We start from the raw sequence: 16,373 nt of genomic DNA on the forward strand, positions 1-16,373 counted from the left end.
GACCCTGAAATGGGCCGAAAGTCTCCCCAAAGAGGCGACCAGCAAGGAGGGGCGCTCGCTGGATCGCGGGAGAGCTTCAACTCTCCCGTTAGACCTGGCATTCCCTCCAAACTGGCAGACGAAAGGACTGGCCATTATGGCTCGTCCCTAGGCTGTGAACAGCCGAAGTCACATTTTCCACCAGGCAACTTTTCTTTTTCTTTTTTTGTATATATTTTATTGATATTTTTTAACATAACATAAATAATTCAGTAATTTGTAAACAGTATGTTGTCTGGGTAACATTTATAAGACAATCTTTAACAATTGATTTCTATAATCTATATTCCATATGTTAATTTCATTTGATTTCCCCTTTCCCCAAAGTATCTTTCTTTGCAAAACATTAGATTAAGACAATTCTCATTATTTTGATTAACAACAATTAAGTATATAGTTTTTCCAATAATCCTATTTGTCATTTTAGTTGCCTTATCGTAAATCCTGTTACTGTGCTTATTTCAGCTTATTTCTCCCTCCAGATTCTAAATATTCTTACTAGTGACACTTTTTTCAACAATTAACTACATTTACATTGGTGGATTTGATTCTATTTTTTCCATATAAGCCCTCTCATAGTTTTATATTTCTTAATCAATAAGTAAAAAAGTAGAAAGAGAAAAGAAAAGAGGAGAGAGACAAAAAAGAGGAAAAAAAGAAGAAAAAAGAAAAAAAAGAAAAAAGCACTGAGATACAAAAAATAACATACAACTTAAAATATGTATCCCTCCTAATTTAATATATATTTATTCCCTCAATTTCTTATTCTTTTCGACCATAGCTAAGAATGTATTTAATCTATTTAAACTTTAAGCATTCCATTCAGTAGATCTAATCATCTAATCCTTTAACTTTCATTCAAAACACATTTTTATGCTTTTCTTATCGTCACATTTAAATAACTAAAACATTTGCTTTGTTTAAATCATTTCAACTTTTTTTTTACAGAAAGAAAAAAGAAAAAAAATATTACATTAAGAAAAAAAATTCATCCCTCTAAGAGTAATATATTTCAAAGTTTTTCCATTTCTTTAGCCATATTCAAACAAATGTTTCTTATTGTATTTGTTAACAAGAAAAAAAAAGAAAAAATTCATCTCTCTAAGAGTAATGTATTCCAAAGTTTTTCCATTTTTAGCCATATTCAAACAAATGTTTCTTTTTTAAGTATTCTCTCTGATAAGTCCCATCATCTATTTTCTTGATTTCCATTTTAGTTTTTTTTCTCTGGCCATTGCCTTTTTTAATTAGTATGTTTTGCTGCATCATTCGTTTCCCTGTAAAGTATTTTTTCTCATTCTTTTCCTTATCTTCAAAGTTGCTTGGACGTGTTGAAATATTTCCCATTTAAATTAAATCATGATTTTTTATTTTATACGGTTCCATCTTTAACTCTCTACCCTCAGAATTATGTTCAGTCATCTCCACTGTATTTTCCTGGGAAATTTCTTGGAGTAAAATTAAGTTGGAGATAAGTTGATTCATACTGGCTTCCGGTTCCTGTTTTCCAGCGAGCAGTCTGAAGATTCGGAATGCCGAACTCTTCGGCTGAAATTTCTTTTTGTTGGGGACCCTAAGGGGCCAGAACCCACCCTGAAGGGGTAGAATGAAGGAAGGAAATCCCAGGGACTTAGGAGAGACGGCAGTCTCCCCGAACGGTCCAGGAGAAGCCTCCCAGAAACCAACAGAAGAAAAGGCTGGATAACTCCATGTCCAGTCATAGTTCGAGACAACGGAAGTCATAAGCTTTTAAATTAAGCGGATTTAAAACAGCATGCTTGAATCTGGGTAAGAATATTGATTTTCTCTATCCTAGCTATTTTCCTGAAGAAGAAAGTCCCAAAAATAAGAGATCTCCGGGGGGGGGGAAAGGAGGGGGATCTTACTCCCTCCTTTTGGTTACCGGAAGCGGCGAAACTTACCCTTTAGAGAGAGACAAAACACTAAAAGACCTGAAAAATGAGCAAACACTGACACCTACTGGTGGGTGAGGATTTTTTTTCTCTGACCCTCAAAGTTTTTAGAAAATGCAGCTATGTAAACAAAGTGAGAGTAACAAATCTGAAGCAATGAATACTTTACAAAAGGAAACATATGATAAGCAGCAACAATTTCAAAGGACAATTATTTTAAACTACAAAGAAACACAGAATAACCACCAGGCAATTCTTAAAGCAGTGCGGAAGAGACTGGGTGAGATCTACCTGTTTTACACCCTAATTACTTTCTGTACCTCCTTAAGATGGTAAGCATTTTTCCCCCTGCAGTGAGGGAAGGGGGACTTTCCCCCCTCCCTCCAGAAAGAGCGGCGACCAAATACCCAGGGGCGTTTTAAACACTGAAAAAGTAACTGAATCCCAATTGGAACTTTATTTCTCAAAGCATGTGGATTGAAAGATTTTTTATTTCCTCTTTTTCATTGTCTACTTCTATTGGAAATCTGGATTCTTTCTTATGAAACAAAAAAAGAAAAACTGAAAAGATTAAGACAACTTTGGGACTCAAAGGGAAACTTTAAAAGGGGCCTGGCTGACTGCCCAGGGAAATAGATAAGATACATAACCTTGAGAACTTTGAAACAACAGCTGTAAAAGGCTTTGTGCTCCCTACCTAGAAAAAAAATCTCTCTTTTGGATTTTCTAAGTGTAAAGCCTTTAGTTTAAAATACCAATATGGAAGAAGACCAGCAACAAAATTTCCTTATAGATGAAGATCAACTAACTCTCGCTATGTTGAGAACATTAATCCAAATTATTACTACAACCAAGGAAATACTAAGAGGCTATGTGAAGGAACAAGAAGACAGCCCAGATATGAAAGCCCAAACTTTGACTACAACTAAAGAATCATCTATACAAAATACATCAGAAAACATGAAACATTTAAATACTATGATAGAAGAATCTACTATTCAACAAATATTGACATTTGAAAATTCAGAAAAGACATCAACAACTTTGAAAAAGGAAAAGGTTTCTTATACAACTCAGAAGGAACTAGAGGATATAGAAAAAAAACAGTTGGATGAGAAGATAAACAATTCAGAACAACCAAGTCGATATGGAAGAATAAAGAGATGACCCACTAGAGCTACAAGTCCTCAAAAAAATAGCGACCGGATGATTTTGTCAATATCAATCAACTAATTTGAATATTGATTTGTGTATAAAGGTCATGTAAGGGTGAACAATGTAGATAAGCTAAAAACTTATTGTTAAAAGTAATAAATAAGTCTATATGGAACGTTAAAAACAAAAATTATTAGTTTAAGCAAGAGATAGCAGATACAAAGAGGAAGAGAGAGGAAGTATTAAATACTGAAATAAAAAGAAATTTTGATTATAACTTTAAAAAACTAGCAAAAAGGAAGGATATCATATTGTATCCTTAACTTGTTGACATAGAGGTTCAGAAGTTAAGTAGACAGGATGTGTATTTTGAATATTAGACTGTGAGGAATAATGATAGATGAATTGGGAGTATATTAAAAAAATTGGGAATGATAAATATCAAACGTTAAATCTAAATGTTAGTGGAAATTAAAACTGAAAAATCTATTAGGTCATTGATTGTCTAAAAGATTGTATGTTAAAACAATTAGAATATGTTTAAATTAAAAACTATGGATATATGTAAGAAAGCTATCTTCTATGTGATTGATAAGATAAAATTTGTCTTTTAATTTACAATAGACAGTATATATGAAGGGAAAAAGAGAGGAAATGTTTATGGTAGCAATCTGAAATCTGTACTAATGATATCTGTATGTAATTGAATCACTACTACTTAGTCACCATGTTGCTTTTCAAATATGTGAATGAAATCTTAGAAAATCAATAAAATTTGTATTAAAAAAGAGAAAACCCTCCCTGAAACACTTCAAGTACCATGTGCAGAAGCATTCTTGGCATAAATGTTAAAACTTAACAAGATCATCTGCAGATAGTTTGCATCCAGTGAGGTCCATTTGTATCTAAATGCCAGACTGAAAGGAGCTTTTACAGCAGATTTCGTGGGTGTGCAAAGAAAGAGATCAATGGGAAGTTCTATGCCTGAGTGGAAATCCATTTGTATTACAGTTGGATAAAAGAATGTCCTAAGAACGTATCTTTTCAGAAGGGATCTTAGAATGTAAAGTTCGGGAGGGAAAGAAACCCCCAGGAAAAATTCCTGGAATGATATTCCCCAACTTGGAACGCTCCAGCATTCCTGTGACAGCATCCCCGAAATTCCAGCCATTGTGGAATTCTGGGAGTCAAAGTTCCAAAATAGTTTACTGGCACCCAGCTGAGCAAGATTGAGATAATTTTCTTTATGGATTAACTATTTGACTGATACTGAGATGCAGAACAGTAAGTTAGTATATACCCCAAGCAGAGCCCAGATTTCAGTTATGAAAGGATTATCTTTCTTTTATTTGGCAATGACAGAATCAGAGGACAGTTTCTTATGAATCAGAGACAAACTGACATTGTCCCAAGGGCACTTCTATGTCCCCTCCATTTTATACTGAGGCAAGGCAATTTTATGTAAATTGATCTGACTTCTGAAAGGATGCTTTTGATAAAAGTTTGCAGTGAATCTACATTTATTCAGAATAAGGAGTCCCACAAAGAGGTCCTAAAAGATCCAAATAAATTCAACAAAAATAAGATTAAGTTTATAAATTCAAGTCTATGTAATAGAAAATAAACCTGTAAGTTGGATAAAAGTGTATATGTATATGAACACAAGCCTAAGCTGTAAATAAACCTAACAGCAAAAATAATGCAATGATTCACACAACCATTTGAGGGGGAAGCCAAACCTACAACCTCATCAAATGTCATCTGCTGATGGCATTTGAGCTAGCATGCATTATTGTAAATAAAAAAGCATAAAAAGATGTGTGTTTATTTTAATTATATAAATTAATGAAAGACAGTCTCCAGACAAAAATAGGAATATAACTCACGAGACTACATTACTTCTGAAAAGGTAGCATAATATGCCTTGTAAAACTGACATATAACTTACCTCTCTTTTTAGTGCCTTCCTTAACTCTTAAGCAAACAAAATGATCTTTTTTTCCCAAGAGTCCCAAAATATCAAGAAGTTCCTCCACCTCCAGTGCACTATTGGGACAAATTATATTAAAGGCATCTCCCGGCTGGTAGTTAAATGTTGTTTCCTGTATTCAAATCATCACCATCATCATCATCATCATCATCATCATCATCACCACCACCATCATCATCATCATCATCATCTGCACAGTCAGCCAGATATTTAGACTGGATTTTGCATTTTTCTTAACTTATTGTGTCTTTCCCAGGGACCCGGAATATTTGTCCTTAACCTTTTCTGTTTCCTCTAACATAATCACAGATGCACTGAAGGAACAATCAACCAGAATGACATTGAGAATTTATCAGATAAGTGTGTATATTGCCATTTTACCTATTTATAGGAATCTCACCAAACTAACTGCATTCACTGCAGAACATCTAGACAAGCAATTCAAGGTTTGGGGTGAGGGGAAGGTCTGGTCTCCATCACTTGCTCCCCTTCAGCGATTCCAGGGTAGCCAGTTACTTAAATTCCTTCCCTCACTTCAGCGGCAGATTCCACATCTGGAATACTGATTCTAATTCTTTTTACTGAATTGCCCAAATTAGGTATTACATTTCTGCTGTTCTTGTCTTGTTTACTTTATAAACCTATCAACAGTGAAGCCTTAGCCAATACATTTGTGATTAAATATATGTCAACATTAAGAAGTGTTTTCTGATTAGCCTTCCTTTTTTACCCTCTATACCAGGGGTGTCAAACTCAATTTCATTGAGGGCCGCATCAGCATTGCGGTTGCCCTCAAGGGGCCAGGTGGGTATGGCCAGGGTGGGCGTGGCCTACTGGGTGGGCGTGGCTAGAGTGCGTATAGCCTACTGGGTGGGCATGGCCAACTCTACATCATTCGCATCAAGGGTGCCTATGGGAGCCTGGGCAGGAGCGGGACAGATCTGACGGTCTCTGGCAGAAGAAGGGTCTCTGGGCCAGGGCCAAGGCAGTGGGGGCCGTTCCCTCACTGTTTACAGGATGGCTTCGCGGGCCACATGAAACCACTTCGCGGGCCGGATCCGGCCCCCGGGCCTTGTGTTTAACATGTCTGCTCTACACCACTTTTCTTACCTTTTCCCAGCTTGCTTCTACATTTATCCTCCCACTCACTTCCAAGAAAAGATTAATTAGACCCTCTAATATCAGCCTAGTTTAGACAAGTTCTATACTGAGATCCAGCTCCTCCTATCCCGCTTGCTTTGCCCTTATTTTAATTTCTAAACTGCGCCATTTTCTGGGTTTTGTTTTACTTATTACCCAACTAATATGAAAGAATATCAAATTCCATAATTTAGAGATCAAAGAGGCTTTTAGAATACCTCCTTTACATGCATACACACAAGTGAGGAAACCCTACATTAGTTAAATAAAGATTCAATTCCCCAGCGAACACTGAATGCCAACTATCTAAAATAAACCAGTGCAGGGAAAGCAGAGTTGGCTTGCTGAAGCTTTGATTAGCAATACATCACATTGAAATACATATTGCAGTTCTATTTTTATCAATATCAGCTGAAGTAATTAAAAACATCCATCAACTTACAGAAATATCCAGTTCAACCAGCAACGTTTTTTTCACTGCATCATCCCTAGTAAGTTGAATGGCCTTGGTGACAGGAACACGATAAATAGAGTTCTCTGAAGTATAAAGTAGGCTGGCATTCTGCAAATAAATGGACACAGGTTTAATTCAAAGAAGTAATTACAAGAAATAATTACACAAGATGTTTGATATTTACACTTGATGAACAATCCACCCAAATAAAGCTCTTTTAGGGCCACACATTTCAACACAGAATATTTATTTTCCACCTGCTGGAACATGTGTCACCCTCATTTTTATATGACATCATGTATTTTAAGCCTTTTCCTCTATTGGAATACGAATATCAAAGGAGCAAAGCCCAAACTTGCTTTTAATAGGTGGTAGAACAAGGAATCTCGGCACAATTTCCCCACTCCAAGGGACCTAGACTTTGCTGAATTCTAGTCCTTGCTTTGTAGGGATCAGAGGACTGCAAACTAACTTACAAGAAAAAAAAACTTTATATTAAAGATCTAATTAAGTCTGAATAAAACAGGCTGATGTTGAAGAATTCATGCTAATATCCATGTTTTCCTAATTTATCAGCTACTCAATTATAATTTTAGAAACACATAAAAATTGTAAAGACTCTTCTATATGTTTAGCATGAATTCTAAAGCAAAATTGAAGATTCCAGATTCTGAGGTATTTATGGCTATGCCATCTTTAATATGGGAGACTCTACCTGACCACAGCTTTCTTCAAACTGCACCTCTAGGTATTCCGGTGGCAAAGCAGGAATATTAAGTGTAGCCTTTGAGAGTGGAGGCACTGAGAAAGAAAGTGATGGTTGAGAGTTTTCAGGAGGAAGTTCCGAGTCAGTATCTTCTTTCGATGAAATATTATTTTTCACACCGGAATCTTCAGTGTTCAAGCATTCTGCTTGGAGGCCTATACTTAGATTAGAAAACTTGTTGGCACAAAAAGATACATTTTTGTCTTCTTTTCTAGATGCAAACTCTTGATTAAGTGCAATCCAAAGCCCAGCAATCCATGGTTCAACCACCAGCTCCAACCTGAAACAAAAATCCAAGAGAGTAAATAAATGAAAAGATCAGGGCAAAATCATCTCTTTTGACTTGGTCTTGACTTGAGGGTGACTTCATGGTCATATCCATGTAGTTTGCTTGCCAATAACCTGGAAATGATTTGTCACTGCTCAGAAAATAAGCAGAGTTGATCGTGGTTGCTGCTTGGATGAAGACCATAGTGGGATTTTAGGCTGAAGGAAAACACTGATAATCCACTTCTGTTCTGTTGCTCAGAAAGCAATACAGATATCTCTCTATAGACACCAAGGGACTTGAAAGAGGCTTGACTTTAAATTAAATAGAACAACAGTTATTGCAGGTAGCCCTCGACTTACAGCTATTTAATGACAGTTTGGAACTATGGTGGCTTCAGAAAAGGTGACTTATGACTCACCCTCGATAATATAACCATCGCATCCCCCCCTGCGGCCACATGAACACAATTCAGGTGTTTGACAATCAGCCTGAACTGACAACGGTTGCAGACTATTATGCTCACATTATTGCAATTTGCAACCTTCCCAGCCAGCTTCTGACAGGCAAGGTCAATTGGGAAAGCTTAGTTTGCTTAAGGACCACATGATTCGCTTAAGGACTGTGGTAAAATGGTCATAAAATTGGATCTGGTCACCTGATGACTTGCTTAATGACTATTATCGCTTAGCGACCAAAATTCTAGTCCCAATTCTACTTAAGTCGAGAGCTAATATTTAATTGGTGGCTGATAAAGAAAGCCCATAAATGCCACAATAACAAACATACTTTTTGGAAATCCTTATGTGAGCATTTTCACAAAGAAAGATATAAGAACTTACTGTTGCAAAGAAAAGAAAGGCTAACCTTCATCCTTTTCTCTACAAGCTCACCCAAACTTCACCTTAATGGACTTAAGATACAAATCTTTTCTGGAATTGATATAGAACAGGGGTGTCAAACTGTGGCCCAACGGCCTTTGAAACCTGTGATATAGAAGCAAGGTAAAATGATAAAGATGACAGCTGTCCTTGGTATTATTTCTGCTCAACAGTTCTCCTGTCAGGTCTTAAACTCACAGTCACTGGGTGAGGAAAACAATTTACTCAAGGCTCAGCAAATAATAGCTGATAAGGAAAGAAATGTAAATCAACAAACTGTCTTGGGGGGAAAAATGCTGGCCAGGGTGGTTTTGGGTGGTTTCACTTTCAAGTTCAGAGATGCAAGTCAGGTCTGTCAGCCAGTCAAGGCTAGAGTTTCACAATCAGGATTCGCAGGAATGACATGCCAGAGCAGGAAATAAAATGGAGAAACACATGGGTACCTCTTAAATCAGCCCGCAGCCAGTTGTCTTTAATCATTCGGCTATTCTCATGGTGCCTGAATCTAATCAACTTCAGGTGATTTTGGCTTAGTGTCGCTCGAGGCTGACATTCCACTGGTTCAGCTGGAGCAACTTCTTCGGAGTCATAATCTGTCATGGGCCATGACAATAGTTCTGCCAACAGGCAAAAGAGCCAAAGTCTTGTCTCAACTGAGATGAGGGAATCTCAGCTTTAACTTGTGCTAACGCAGTTGTTCCAGGAGTCAAGACCAGGATGGGTAGCACAAAGCTATGTCAACTTTAGCCAACTTCCTGACATATTTTTCCCGGCTTTTAAACCTTCCCCTCCTCATTTGTTGTTATGGGACCAGCATTATTCCATAAAGTAAAAACAGTATTTCATATTTATATGAAATATAAGTATGTTGGAAAGAAATTAAAATAAAACTTATCAGAAAGAAATTAGGTTCTTACCCTACAGCGTCATCAGCTAATCCTACTTCACAAAACCGTTGAGCCCCAAGTTCCAGAAATCGTTTGTCTATTATTTTCCCACCATTGCAGAAGAATGTGTATTCAGAATCTCCTAGACCTGAGAAGATCAAACTAAGGATTAAACTCGCATCAGACATCCAGATCATGTAAACAGACAAAGAATTCCAAAATGAATTTAAAATTATACTCAAGCATTAGAAAAACAAACAAAAAATACAAGAAACAACCCATCTCTACATCCCCCATCCCAAAATCCTAGAATGAGTCAACATCACATCTATATTATAGTACACTTCTCTGTAAAGATTGTATTGGGGAAATTCTAGTCAGAATTCCTCAACTAGCTTAGACATACATTCCAATATCTGCATTTGACTGCAAACAAAGGAATTTTCTATAGCCTCTGTCTATGGAAGAGCTTCAGTTTCTTTTGATCTCCATAGAAATGAAATTAGTATATATTCCATACAGACAATAGGATGCGGGTGTGGGTCTGGATGGGAAGGAACAGGCTCAGGCTGAACCCCTCCAAGACCGAGTGGCCGTGGATACCGGCATCTCGTATTGTCCAACATGTTCCATCTCTTTTGATGGGGGGGAGGTACTGCCCCCCTCAGAAAGGGCCCACAACTTGGGTGTCCTCCTGGATTCACGGCTTAACTTGGAAGTTCATCTAACTGCTGTGACCAAGGGGGCCTTTGCACAGGTTCGCCTGGTGCGCCAGTTGCGCCCCTTTCTGGACCGAGATGCCCTATGCACGGTCATCCATGCCCCTGTCACTTCTCGCCTGGATTACTGTAATGCTCTCTACATGGGGCTGCCCTTGAAGTGCACCCGGAGGCTTCAGCTGGTGGAAAATGCGGCCGCGCGGGTGCTTATGGGAGGATCTTGATACTCCCATGTTACACCACTCCTGCACGAGCTGCATTGGCTTCCGGTTGCCCTCCGGGTGCGATTCAAGGTGCTGGTAATTACCTTTAAAGCCCTACATGGCTTAGGCCCGGTGTACTTGCGAGACCACCTGCTGCCATTGTCAACCTCCCATCGGGTTCGCTCCCATAGAATCGGCCTCCTCAGGGTTCCATCGGCTAAGCAATGCCGGCTGGCGACCCCCAGGGGGAGAGCCTTCTCTGTGGGCACGCCGACCCTCTGGAATGAACTGCCTCCGGAGCTGCGGACGGCCCCTGACCTTCGGTCCTTCCGCCGTGATCTGAAGACATGGATGTTCCAATAAGCGGGCCTGGACTGACTATGGTTTTAAATTAGGCTTTTATTGGGTTAAATTGTCATTTATTTTTACATCCATTGTTTAATTCTTTTTTAAATTTTGTACTTTATGTTTTTTTAATTTTTTATTGTTGTGAGCCGCCCTGAGTCCTTGGGGAGAAGGGCGGCATATAAATTTAATAAATCTAAATCTAAACCAACCAGAAAGAACTTCAGAAATGGTGAGTTCCTTTTGGAGTAAGATGGAATATGAGTATCCTTCCCAGTTGGTGAAGGCCAGCTGGGAGGTGATGTGCAGTTGAATCACTCATTTATTCCTTGGTCACCTTGCATATAGGGAACTGCAATGCACTTTACTTGGGGCTGCCCTTGAAGATCTATGTAAACTGCAAATGGTACATGATGCAGGAGCATCTTCTTCATGACCTGCATTGGTTTCCACTTAAGTTTCCATGTGCAATTCAAAGTGTGGGTTATTACCTATAGAGCCCTTCATGGAACTGCCTGTCTGAGGAATTACTATCTCCAGTGCAGTACATCTGGATAGAGTTGGCATGCTCTGAGTCTCACTGATCAAACACTATCATCTAATGGGACACAGGAATAAGGGCTTCTCTATTGTAGCATCTGCCCTCTGGAAAAGTATTCCCCCTCTCAAGATTTATCTTGTCTTTGCTCAATGGTCCTTTAAAATAATATAAAATTTTCTTTCTAAAAAAGAATTGCTTTTGTTCCCAAGCAGGCTTTGGATAGGGCAGATGGGGGGAGGGGAGGGAAATATTATGGAAATATATACGTTCATTGTGTGTTTTATCGTTCTATCCAGACATAATTGTCTTTTATTATATTGTTTTCCACTCTTCTTAGTGGTGTCCTCTGCCCAGAGTCATGAGGGATTTGGACAGCTTTATAAATTATATTGAGTAAGCTAATTAAAAAGAAAAATAAAACCTAACAAAAATATTTAAAACAGCTGGCTTGAGTGACAGGTAACTGAATTGAGGCTCTGCAGTATGGAAGAACTGTGTTCAGTCTTTGTTAGCTACTGATGTGCAAGGTATTTCTGAGGGAGTAGACAACGACTCAGGAATTTTTGAACATTTAAATTGCCCAAACAATAAAGTGATCTGGGGTGAATCCTACATGTAATCCCAAAAGGAGAGGCATTAAGGGGATCAAAGGACTCAGTTTTCAATCTCAGGTAAGCAACAGTGTCTACCCAGAGATAAATGAAGTTGCTTCAGCAAATTACTCTTCAGTGCTCAGAGATCGAAGTAATTTCACACACAAGTTACGGAAATAGTTGAATTTATGTATCATTTAGATATTTTGTAATTTGGGAATAGCCCAGAGTTACCTGAAAGATGGGCAGCTGTATGTTTTAAATAAAATAAATATTTTATAATTTGCACATAAAAATTGTCCTTTAGAGAAATCACGTGGTTCTTTCACTATTTAAAGTATTATTTATAAAAGCCATTTTTTCCCATCATTCTTTAACAAAACACCGATGACACTGTTTCAAGTTTCGTTGGATTTGGCTTGTTATTTATAGGCTGTTAAATTGTATTTTATTTTTATCTCTAAGATTTATTTTATGTTACCTAGTTTCTTTATTTTAGAAACTTTTATTTTATTTAGATTTTTTTAAATCTATTTCTCAGGCAAAAATAGAAGGTAGAGAATTTTTTTTAATTTACTCCACAAGATATACATAGCTGAGATTTTTCCCCCTTCCTCATGAGAACAGTAATTTATAAGTCATTTACCTAGCAGTCCATATCGTATATGAGACAAGTGATCAGATGGCAAACTTTTGTCATTAATTTCCTTTATAAATTTGATTGCAGTATCTGGAAGCTCTCCTGTACCAGTAGTAGAAGTGATAATAACCACAGGATCCTTTTCCTTATCCAAGTTATACTATAAGTCAAAAGGAAAATATAGTATTAAAACAAAATCAAAATAACTCTGTGCCATCTGTACATACACCAAGAAATTTATATCAAGCAATATTAAGGCATGTTGGCTGGAGAATTCTGGGAGTTAAAGTCTGCACATCTAAAAGTTTCCAATATTGAGAAACATTGCTCTCGCTTTATGACAAAGACCTGAACGGTACAAAATATATTCAGAGATCTACCGTATGAATTACTAAACTCCACAGAGCCAATATTCAGTGATTCAATGCATACTTATATTTTCTAAGACTGCTGTAGCATAACATAGGCTGAAAAAAAGTAGATTAAGAGCTGTGCCTTTAATAGAAAAAAATTAACAAAAAAATGTAATTGCAACTATATGAAGCATTTTAATTGTAAAATTTACTCTACAGTTAGTCCTCAACTTATGAACACAATTAGGCCTGGGTATTGGTTATAAGAGAACCTTGGTGGAGCAGTGGGCTAATGCCTCCTTAAGTAACACCAGCTGCCTGCAATTAGTGCAGGTTCGCATCCCACCAGGCTCAAGGTTGACTCAGCCTTCCATCCTTCCGAGGTAGGTAAAATGAGGACCCAGATTGTTGGGGGCAATAAGCTGACTTTGTAATAATGCCGCTTGGGGCCCCCTGAAAGCCCTAATAAGCAGGCATATACATAGAATGAAGGCTATTGCTAAGCACATTGATTTGTGCTTAGATTGTAAGCCGCCCTGAGTCTTCTGAGAAGGGCGGGATATAAATGGGATTAAAATAAAATAAAATAAAATAAAATAAAAGTTATTGCAATCACTAAGTGAGGCATCCATGTGACCACTTTGCTCAATGACTGCAATTTCTGGACCTCCCAGTTGTGGTCCATGAAATGGACAAAGCCAAAGAGAACAGTCCTTCCCTCCAGGTACAGAAGGGAATTGCTATGCTGGAACAGAGAAAAGAAACTCAGATTCCAAAGACATGAGCTTCTTTTCTCTGGCCCAGTGAAGCAGTTTTCATCCTCTCCGTTTGCTAGACTTTTTAACCTTTAAAATCACTGCTTTAGCTAGCTTTCTGCTTTTCAGGCTTTCTGCCCTTCAGAAACATTGCACTTGCTAGCTTTCAAGTCAAAAAGCTAGCAAATGCAATCTTTCTGAACAGAAAAGCAGGGGGGCAAAAAAAGCCTTCCTACCCTTCAGAAATATTGTGTTTGCTGGCTTTTTATTTATTTTCAAACTTGTATGCCACCTAGCCTGCTAAAGAGGACTGTAGGCTGGAAAGCTAGGAAACAGGATCGTTTTAAAGGATAGGTAAAGGTAAAGGTTCTCCTGCACATGCGTGCTAGTCGTTTCCGACTCTAGGGGCCGGTGCTCATCTCTGTTTCAGAGCCGAAGAGCCAGCGCTTGTCCGAGGACGTCTCTGTGGTCATGTGGCTGGCATGACTAGATGCCAAAGGCGCCCGGAACGCTGTTACCTTCCCACCGTAGAGGTCCCTATTTTTCTACTTGCATTTTACATGCTTTTGAACTGCTAGGTTGGCAGAAGCTGGGACGAGTAACAGGCACTCACTCTGTTATGCGGCACTCAGGATTCGACCCGCCAAACTGCCGACCTTCTGATCGACAAGCTCAGCGTCCTAACCCACTGAGCCACCGTGTCCCTATGAGCCACCGCGTCCCTGAAGGATAGGAAGGCTTTTTTCAGCTGGTTTCTTTGAGAGCAACAGAGCTGCTTTGGCAGAGGGACTTTGCCCAACACAGAGGGCAAAGCCCTTCTGCTTTCAAAGACCCTGGCTGAAAAAGTCCCCAGTTAAAGCTAAGCAAGATTTTAGCACCGGGCACTTGCTAATAATATGAATGTCTCTAGGTGTGATTAGATCAACCACTAGATCAATGGAGATTCTGCTACAAGATACAGGCATACTTGCACAGTTTAATCATTTCTAGTTATTAGATATCCAAGACAATACTTTACATAGGCTATATGGGTAGTCCTTGACTTATGACCATAATTTATGTTGTTGAGACATTAAGTGAGTTTTGTCCCATTTTACGACCTTTGTTACGACCACAGTTGTTAAGTGAATCACTATAGTTGATAAGTTAGTAACACAGTTGTTAAGTGAAACTGGCTTCCCCACTGATTTTGCTTGCCAAAAAGTTGCAAAAGAGGATCACATGACCTTGGGACACAGTAATGGTCGTAAGTATGAACCAGTTGCCAAGCATCTGAATTTTGACCACATGATCACGGGGCTTGCTACAAAAGTTGTAAATGTGAAAAATGGTCATAAGTCACTTTTTCCAGTGCCATTGCAACTTTGAATGGTCACTAAATGAATTGTTGTAAGTCGAGGACTAGTATTCAGCACAATATACTATTTCTGGATTAGAAAGAAATGAGATCGAAATCTAGTCACTGCCTTTCTAACTTTAATCTCAACTTTCTAACATATTCTGAGGAAGAAGCTGAAATACATATTCATGCATTTTAAAAAATATCCTTGCTATTTTATTTCTCCTTCTCCAGTTCCTTTTCTGTTTGAAAAAAAGATAAACTTGTACAGGTCTATATAAACAACTGACAATACAATAGTTTATTTCATTTCAACTGAACAGAAAAAAGCAAGTCATGCTTTTTGACAGATAAGATTTCTAAGGAATCATTTAAATATTCAGATAAGAGTAGAAGAGAAAGGGCAAATCATTCAATGCTTATTTTATTTTATCAAAAATGGCTTTTATTATTACAGTCTCACCTGCTCTGATTCACTGATGCAGTGAATATCGGCTTCAAATCCATGTTCCTTTGCCTCCTGGCATATTTCTTCAGCTATGGCTTTTGCCTGTCCTTTCTGACTTGCATAAAGCAGCAGAAATCTTCTATTTCTTTCACAACACATTTTTCAAGGTTTAACTGAGGGTGGCAGGAAAAGAAAAATATGTAACATATGAAAAATATGTTACTTCTAATAACAGACACAACCCCTTTTGTCCGCCAACCTGTTTTTGGTCATATTTCTTTAGTTTTGCAGGAAAATACACTGGGTGAATATTCTTAATGCATAACATCTACATTTATTAGCATTCCAGTCTTCTATTCAAAACAGTTAACGCAGATAAAATAAAAATCAAAAATAAAAACTAGTGTTAAAAGGGGCAACTAAAGGCCTGACACAAGAGATGCACCTTGGCTGCTACTGCCAAAAAAGATAATGGGGAACCAAGCACATTCCCACGTGACCAATAAAACATATCCCTGAAAACAAGCAAGAAAGAAGGTGCATAGGTCTCAAACAGGCCTCAAGCCATCGAGGGCTTTATAAATTGTACAAGGAACAGTACTGATCGAGGGCAAGTTTTTTTTTTTTAACATGAACCTCTAATGAAGCATGCCACGTTTTGCACCAGTGGAAGCTGCCACTGCATTTGTATGTTTCCCTTACATTCCTCTCCGGTTCCGAAGGCTCTGAACGGCTTACTTTACAAGTAACAACGCAGAAAATTAAAAATAGCAATCACATTACAAAACAACTTTGCTCGGTTCTTCGAAAATAAAAACTGGGGCAGCAGGGGTAGGCAACCTCGGCTCTTTTATGACTCATGGACTTCAACTCCCAGAATTCCTGAGTCATAAAAGAGCCGAGGTTGCCTACCCCTGAACTGGGGAGTGAGTGGGAGTCCCTGC

The 16,373-nt window shown here is 38.2% G+C and overlaps 1 protein-coding gene across 5 annotated transcripts in view; it reads right to left on the reverse strand.

Moving 5' to 3' along the window:
* The window catches only part of MTRR (5-methyltetrahydrofolate-homocysteine methyltransferase reductase), a 32,037-nt gene that overhangs the window by 15,088 nt on the left and 576 nt on the right, over positions 1 to 16,373 (reverse strand). For 3 of the 5 annotated variants that reach the window (XM_081324011.1, XM_081324013.1, XM_081324009.1), the window contains exons 2-7: positions 15,445 to 15,602; positions 12,541 to 12,694; positions 9,524 to 9,641; positions 7,407 to 7,737; positions 6,680 to 6,799; positions 5,056 to 5,209 (exon numbers count right to left, since the gene is read on the reverse strand). In XM_081324011.1, the coding sequence (XP_081180137.1) occupies positions 5,056 to 5,209; positions 6,680 to 6,799; positions 7,407 to 7,737; positions 9,524 to 9,641; positions 12,541 to 12,694; positions 15,445 to 15,588 (1,021 nt within the window). In that variant the 5' untranslated portion in view covers positions 15,589 to 15,602. Of the gene's footprint in view, positions 1 to 5,055; positions 5,210 to 6,679; positions 6,800 to 7,406; positions 7,738 to 9,523; positions 9,642 to 12,540; positions 12,695 to 15,444; positions 16,237 to 16,373 lie in introns of those variants that run through there. The other 2 variants (XM_081324012.1, XM_081324010.1) reach the window with 2 other exon arrangements.

The sequence above is a fragment of the Vipera berus genome, assembly GCF_964194415.1.
Source record: "Vipera berus genome assembly, chromosome: 3".
Taxonomy (NCBI): Eukaryota; Metazoa; Chordata; class Lepidosauria; order Squamata; family Viperidae; genus Vipera; species Vipera berus.